We start from the raw sequence: 8,204 nt of genomic DNA, 5'->3' as shown, positions 1-8,204 counted from the left end.
CTCAAAAACTCTCCTCCAATTTAATGCAATGGTATTTCTTCTTTATTATTGCTCATTATCGTCCACTAGGTAGAAATCATCAATATGTCTTTAGGAAAGTATTATCAAAACTATCCTCAATAAGCTGCACAACACGGGGTCTCATTTATGTCCATGGCACAAATAAGCTACCTGAACCAAAGTTCGATACTTAAATTTAATGGCCATAACCTCATTTAAAGTGATGCTTGCCTAAGGCACATATAAAATGCTCTAACAGAGATCTAAAGGAATACCAGAAGTGCCAGACATAAGAAGCTTAAGCCTACAGTTGCTGAAAAAAGACATTCTCAGCTGTGCTTCTCATCAAGCTTGTAAACTAAATCTGCTGTCAAGTAACCCAACAGACAGCACATGGTAATAGTTACTTGGAAACAACAAAGAGTACAAACAAACGGGAAAGCACCATACAGGACACTGAAAAGTGTGGCTGAGTTTAATACATCAACAAAACGTTCAGTGGAGACCTGTCAAAAAGTCCCTTATTGTTTAACAGAACAGTGATGCAACAGCATAACCCAAGATGTATTAGTTTATGTCCACATACAGTAGCATGACAAAACACAAGTTTTAAAGTGCTAACCAATATCTCCAGACTGGGTAGGGCAGGCATACAAATGACATCAAAGTGAAACTCGAGCCTCAAACACTGAATATACATATACATAACTATAAAGGAAACATTCACTATTGGGTAATGTTACAATACTACATGAACTTCTAAAAATAACTCAAAACATTTGTGTTGACAACAGAGAGACATTTAATGTAGTGAAAATAAGATTGAACCCCTGATGTCACATGGACAATTTTACAGATGTCCTTGCTTTGTGTGTTGATCATGGTAATATCTTTGCTGATGATGGGAGGGCCAGAGAGCTATCAGATTTCTTCAAAAAGATCTTAATTTGTGTTTTGAAGATGATAGAAGGTATTATGGTTTTTGAACGACATGAATGGGGAGTAATTAATCAAATAAATTTTATTTTTACTTTAATGACTCCATATTAACAGTAACATTATCCAAAAACATAATTTGTAACAACACTATATACAAGAATTTACAAATATAATAACATTTCTGTAACAGTAAAACAAGCTAAATACCATTGATTTTTAAAGTACCGATGCATTAGTTGTTTCACTTTCCTTTGTTTTAACTGTTGATGAGGCGTTTGTTGTGTAGAAGATAGCAGCATGTCGGCCCATCCTCTTGTTAAAGGTGTGAACAGAAGCACTGTCGGCCTGAACATCCACAGGAGGCTCCACTCCATCCGTTACATCATACGTAGCTTTTCCCGAATCTGCAGGCCGCCACAGTTTGGGGTGAAAACAGCAATAGTAGAGAACCTTTATCAACAGACCCAAGACATAACAAAGTGGGATGGAGATTATCAGACTGAAGGCGTACGACTGGGTCATCTCTGCATCTCGGTACAACCACCATGTGGTCAACAGGATGCTAGTGTCTGTGATTATAAACATGTGGTAGATCAGACTCCTGTCTCTGGTGTCTCCTTCAGCCACGTTAAACCAGCTGAAGTACCAGATGAGCCCTATAGTGGCCCAGTAGAGCCGTTCCCCCGCTGGGCTGTCCATGAAATTGGTGCCCTGCCTCCAGGCCCATATCACAAAGACAGGCCACAGAAACAGGAAGTGAGCAGCGATGAAGCAGGGCAACACAGAGGCAAATAGAGCAACCGAAGCCACACGGGGGCCAATCAGAAAGAGGTTCCAGAAGAAGTAGACCACAGATGACAACCAACCTTGATTGTCCTTGTCGGGTAGAAATGAACGAAGTGACCGGTGATAATCCACCACCATCCAGGCTACAGAGGTAGTGGAGGCGCCCACACTCACATCTGTAGAACAGAAACAATTCAGTTTCTTTTTCCTTTCATTTACATCAGCGGTTCTCTAATGCAGAGTCATCGATTGCAGGCAATGTGAATAACATTAACAGAAATTAACCTGATCACCCAGCTCTTTATATAAAGTTAGATATATACAGAGAATATGTATGAGAACATAAATACATATTCTCACGCAAGGGTGATATTTTACAACTGCTTGAATGCTTATATCATTGCAATGACATTAACTATTATTATTATTATAATTATCATAATAACCATATTATTAGATGTACACTATATTATCCCCCAGCTCTAATCGGTAAAATGTGACTAAAAAGCATGAAGATATTAATATATTATAAATTTGAACAATTTTCCAACAGAAAATTGTACAGTTTAACTACTAAAATGACTAAAACTGAAAAATATCATTTTTTGGAGTCACACTAAATGACATGGAACAACCTTTAAATAACTAACATTAATTATTATATGGGTCTATGGGGATCGGGTTTAATTTCCTTTGTGTTGGTTGATTGTTAGTCTTACCACATGAAAAAAAATATATTTTTTTTACACAAATCCGAATTCTTAGGACCAGTATTTATATTGATACTATGTTTTTTTTTTTAATAATAATATGCAGTGAGACTAAAATAATCTGCTAAACTCCTTATGGTTTTAATTTTTTAAGAATTTTAAAGAGGCTTTATTCTTTACTGTGACACTAGGACAAGTGTCACTCAGACATTTTGCTCCCCGACCCCATCTACATCAGCTAGATTGGAACGGTATTTGATTTCCAATGTAAACTCTTAAACCTGTTAATGTCCATGTAAGTGGGTCAGATAACCACACATTACTGCATTTCCTGTGAGTCAATGTTCTCACATCAGACTGTTCAGAACAAAACTTAATTTAAACAGAGGAAATGCTTCTACCACAAACTCAAGTGGAAATTGAGCATAATGTGGAGTAAGTTTTTTTTTTACAACAGTTTTATTGTAAATTATGTTGTGACCAAACAACGGATGAATCTCATGTGGACGGTCATCTTCTGAGCTGACTGGATGTCATATATTTTATAGTGAAGTGGTTATAAGAATCATAAGAGAAGAAGTGGTGTTGCTACCCACATTGGACCAGTCTTGCGTGATCGCTTTGCAGTATGATGTACATCATGAGGGTGAGCTGTGGCGCGCTCTCACAGAATGTCTCAATGAGCCGCAGCATGCTGATGTCATGAGTCATATAAACTGCATACTCAGACCCACAACCCTTTCGCCACCACACACGAAAACCCTGGCAGATAGCTGATATGTGCCTATGAAAAGAAAAAAGAAACAGAAGATATGATTTAAATATGAATATTCACAACAGCAGTTTGAACCAAACAGATATACTGTATACAAGAGAGTACCATGGTACTGCAGGCTTATGTTTTTTTTTTATTTGTACATTACAAAAGGAACACAATGGGTTTGAAACATAATCATATTTTTTTTCTAAAGTATCCAGCTGTCTATGACAGCTCGGCCTTCAAGCCATGCTGGAGGACAAAGAAAGAAAAAAGAAAACAGCCAAAACCAGCCTGAGTACAAGGGGACTGAGTACAATCAGCGATTTTGGAAATAAACCATCCACAGCGATGAGAGCATACTCTTCTTTAGCCAACAAGCTGAACATCTTTTACATGCTCTTCTAGGCAAACGGTTCTGGCGTTACCAACAGTCTATCAACATGGAGGAACGAAACAGCTGCGTTAGTGACAAACGCACGATCACCATATCAGAGGACGAGGTTCGTACATCAGGAAAGCCACCAGCCCAGACGGATTCCTGGTCGTGTACAGTACTGAGATCATGCACTGATCAGCTGGCTGGCTTGTTTACATCCAGAGTCTTTTGCCCAAGTCAGTGGTCCCCACATGCTTTAAAAAAAAATCTATCACTGTTCCTGTGCCAAAAACAACAAGCTCTTTTGCTTTAATGACTATTTAGGCACTCACATTTTTAATTGTGAAGGTCTTTTAGAGACTTATCAAAAACGCCATCTGCTCCTCCATCCCTAACAACATTGATCCACTCCAGTTCAGCTAATGCCCCAAGGTCTAGGATGCTAAATCCCATATCCTGCATGCCACTCTCAATAACGGGAATTATTTGAGGCTGATGTTTATAGACTATAGCTCAGCCTTCAACACTAAAGTCTCCCACAGACTGGACTCAGAGCTCCGGGAATTTGGACTGCATGCCTTACTCTGTGACAAGCTTCTGGACTTTATTTAATGTAGACCTCCAGTATTAGGGTTGTCAAAAGTACTGACTTCGGTACCTGTCGGTGCTGAAATGTACAAAATGTGAAATATAAAAATTTACATTATAATAAAACATTTAACTATGTTATATGCGACTCAATCTCAATGTGCTTTCAGACAAAGCAGCATTTACTACACAGAGTCATAGTTCACTGACAAACTACACAAAACAGATTTTATAATCACAAATCAATTTCTTAGAATTCATGAGCATGCGACTAAATCGGTCTGCAATTATGAAAGTGGTTTTGCGTAGCTTGTCAGTGAATGGCTCTGTGTAGTAAATGCTGCTTCATCTGAAAGCACTGCCAGTTTGAGTTGTTTGTAACAATGTAAATATGCTTTATTATAATGCAAAGGAAAAACAACTCTGATAAACCTCATATTGTCTCAGTTGTGTGTTAGTCACACAGAACCGTTTCACAACAAGCTGTGCATGAAAATTGCATTTGATTAATCGCAGAGCCCTATTGGTTACAATGATCTTTGCTTCATGCTCTTCACCAAGTGCTCTGTGAAGAACATGAAACAATGATCATTGTAGCCAATCACAGTCACATGTGTTGACCATGTGAACACAATGCATGGCCAATCAGCGGTGTTTAAGAATCTGCTCAATAGTGCTCAAAATTACCACGGGAAATGCTGGTATCATCACATTTTTTACATTTCAGTACTGACTGGTACCAAAGTCGGTACATTTGACAACCCTAGGTAGTGAGGGTGATCCAAACCACCTCTATCACCCTGAGCACAGGACTTTGTGGCCTCTGGGAGCTCCACTACGATCATCAAGTTTGGGGATGATACAGTGGTGATGGGCCTCATCTCCAACAACCACGAGCCTGCCTACCTTGATGAGGTGGAGAAATTGATATCATGTTGCCAATCAAACTGTCTCTCTCTGAATATAAGCAAAAGCAAGGAGCTGGTTGTGGACTTCAGGAGGTGGCATCAGCTGAACTTACACCCCACTCATCATTGGTGGGACCCCAGTGAGCAGATTGAACAGTAGGGGTGGGAGATATGGAAAAAATATATCATATCACAATTTTTGTTTTTGAAATATCATCATGATTCACGATTTTATCACTATTCTTTGTCATGCTGGTTTTACTATTTTGCAAGTTGTCGGAGCATTACAGCCCAACTAATTTCCCTTTTAAAGTAACAAAAAAAAAAAAAAAAGAATGGCACATATTTAGGCCAAAGAGGGCAAATAATTTTTTTCTTATTTTTTAATAACAATATAAAAGAATGACAAAAATACACTTTACAATTATTCATACAAATAAAACAAACATTGGTTTATTTTCAGGTGTATTTAGCAAGAGCATTCAAGAAATGAATGAACAAATATAAAAAATATATATATTATATGAACTGATTCCTAAAGCAACTGTATTAAATTTAGATTTTTCTCTGTTTTCTTTTATTAACATAAAAATAGTTCACCCAAAAATAACAATTCTGTTAAGTGTCTTATTTTTATACCACCCTTTACTCACTCAAAAGTCGTTTTAAACCTGAATGAGTTTCTTTCTTCTTCTGAACATAAATGCTATTTTGAGGAACAAAAGTCCTAACGACTAGAACATTGCATGAAAACACACTGCACTTTTGGGGATCCGGTGGTGTAGGGTTACTCTATAAAACTCTGCACAACAGCACTTTATGTTGAGTTAATCTATGCAGTTTGTACTTCCTGCACATTGTTAGCCTAGTTCTGGTTTTAATATAAATATATATAAATATATTGGGTGAACTAACGCTTTAACGATGCGAATTTAAGGAATGTTTCAATAAAATAAAAAATACTTTTAATCAAAGGAGAGAAAATCAGCTCACTACCTAGGCTACATAAGTCACTATGCACAAGCTGGTGCACGCCGTTATCAGTCAGTAGATAAATGATAGCATGACTATTACATAAGCCGAATGTGAGAGATTCAGCGACAAAAAAAGGTTTAAACTGAGCCTTTAAATAAATATAAACAAACATAAAATACTTAACTTGATTTATTTTAAAATACATATGTTATTTTTAAAACACGTATTTGAAATGATTTCATCTGAAACCCGCTCTTTTTTTAATAGGTGGGTAAATAAATATTTAGTAACACTCCTGTGAAGTAACCGCAGTCTCTCACCTGATGAAGAAGCCCAGCTGACACACATGCAGGAAAAGCAACAATTTTACTCTTTTCGCTCCACTGAACAAAACTAGGTTCCCGGCGGACGCTTGAGACTCAAAGTCCTTCAAACTGCGATCATACTGCAGCCAAAACCAGCTGAAGAGCTGAACGACGACAGAGGATATGAGCATGAAGCCCACAAAGATCACGCACCACATGAACTCTCCATGCGTGTAGAACTCCTTCGCCACCCACAGATCCGAGCCCACGTCAAACAGAAACGTACACACGCCGATGAGCGTGAAGACAAAATCCAGCAAGGAATACTTCGCACAGTTCATCGTGGCATGAGCTTCAGAGCCGAAGCAGCGGACTGAAGTTCAGCCACAACACGCATGTAGCCGCGTACCGTTAGCGCGCGCACGGTTGCGATTAAAGTACATAAAATTCCAGGAACGGCCTATGTTTACTTAACTGTTGATTCATGTAAACGAGAACTCCACGAGGAAACACGTCTCTTCGGACTCCTCGGAGCCATTTCCACAGCAGCAGATACACCATGACATGATTTTCTAGCAGGAAAGTCACAAACTTCCAGTGGTAGTTTGTACAACTTAAGTCACGCCCGCATGACGTCACACACTGCAACTGACGTTGAAATAATTTAATTACCACATTGAAATAAATTTAAATACAGATAGATTCAGTGTTTTTGCAAGGAATTGACTTCATTTACAATTGTTTGGAATTAGTTATATGTCAATTTCATGTCAACACACTTTTACTCAGAAATTACGAAATATTTCTGTTGAAAATGCAAAATACATAGGCCTACTATAAATAATATAAGAAATTATCCAGTAGACTGCAAACACAAATTATTGGAATCTGTAATCTGTATGTGGTTATTTTTAGCACGTAGGTTGTGAAAGCGCTTTAGAATCATTTTAAACGTTTTAATGATATGCATATTTGTTTCTGACCAGTAGAGAGCAGTGCTGTACTATAGTAGACGTTCATAACTGACCTCTGTTACAACAAACATATATATATATATATATGAATATGGATTCAAGACTAAATTTATAATGTAATCATGCATCTGCGAACAAAACCAGTTCTGTTATAATGATCTCATTATTCCATCAACACCAAATTAAGAAACTGAAGTATATATGTTTTATCTTTTTTTAGTATACTTGCTAAGTTACCTGTTTCCTTGAAACTTTTCAAGTTCATCTCTCTCCTGCTTGAACTGGTCTCTTTGTTTAGTCATTGGATAATAAATCCTTTTCATTTGTCTTTTTTTTTTTTTTTTTTTGCTTTTGCCATAGTAGCTGCAGACTGCAGACAATAGAAATGCTGTTCACATCCTGATACTCACAGCACAGATCATGAAATCAGTTTTTGTCATTCTTCATTATAACAAATAAAGTGTAGAGAAAATGTGCAGTGTAGAGAGCTTCATTAATTAAAATGGAAGTTTGTGAGATCGCAATGAATTACGAAGGGTGGCAGCTTTTTAGTGATTATAAAGGGAGTTTGCAAATGTGAAATTGAAATTATATCACAGTTTTACACATTTTTGATTTTATACAAAAGTTAATATTATGTGACTTACATTTTAGGACCACTGTTGTCTGATTTTGCTCTATTTTGTCAACAAAAAAAGTTTCAAACAAAGTCTCAGCTGAACTGCTGAGTGAGTCAATAAATCAATGACCTATTCATAAAGAGAGTCACTTGCTTTGTTCCTAAATTAATTGAATTAAACAAATCGATTGAATGAATGATTCAGTTTCAGAGACCTAATGTGCTGCTACCTACTGTTTTTTTTAGTTAACTTTTTTAAGTATA

At 37.1% G+C, this 8,204-nt stretch overlaps 1 protein-coding gene across 2 annotated transcripts; it reads right to left on the bottom strand.

Annotated features, from left to right (window-relative positions):
- Positions 1 to 1,064: 1,064 nt before the first annotated feature.
- On the bottom strand, positions 1,065 to 6,966 carry xkr8.3 (XK related 8, tandem duplicate 3). 2 transcript variants are annotated; one of them, XM_059556744.1, is made up of 3 exons: positions 6,823 to 6,966; positions 3,032 to 3,219; positions 1,065 to 1,901 (listed from the first exon to the last, which is right to left on the bottom strand). In XM_059556744.1, exons 1-3 carry the CDS (start codon positions 6,906 to 6,908, stop codon positions 1,156 to 1,158), a joined length of 1,020 nt encoding a protein of 339 aa, XP_059412727.1. In that variant the 5' UTR covers positions 6,909 to 6,966; the 3' UTR covers positions 1,065 to 1,155. The 2 variants fall into 2 exon arrangements, with proteins under 2 accessions (XP_059412727.1, XP_059412726.1); XM_059556743.1 differs by having other exon boundaries at positions 6,363 to 6,965.
- Between the last annotated feature and the right edge of the window lie 1,238 nt (positions 6,967 to 8,204).

Source organism: Carassius carassius, chromosome 8 (genome assembly GCF_963082965.1).
Source record: "Carassius carassius chromosome 8, fCarCar2.1, whole genome shotgun sequence".
In the NCBI taxonomy this organism is placed as follows: Eukaryota; Metazoa; Chordata; class Actinopteri; order Cypriniformes; family Cyprinidae; genus Carassius; species Carassius carassius.
This window is presented reverse-complemented; position numbering and strand designations above follow the sequence as displayed.

Coding starts and splice junctions, on each gene's coding strand:
- xkr8.3 (XM_059556743.1), bottom strand. CDS start 6,688: ATGAACTGTGCGAAGTATTCCTTGCTGGATTTTGTCTTCACGCTCATC. Junction 3,220..6,362: donor CAGCTGGGCTTCTTCATCAG/GTGAGAGACTGC, acceptor TTCTTTTCATAG/GCACATATCAGCTATCTGCC. Junction 1,902..3,031: donor TCACGCAAGACTGGTCCAAT/GTGGGTAGCAAC, acceptor TCTGTTCTACAG/ATGTGAGTGTGGGCGCCTCC.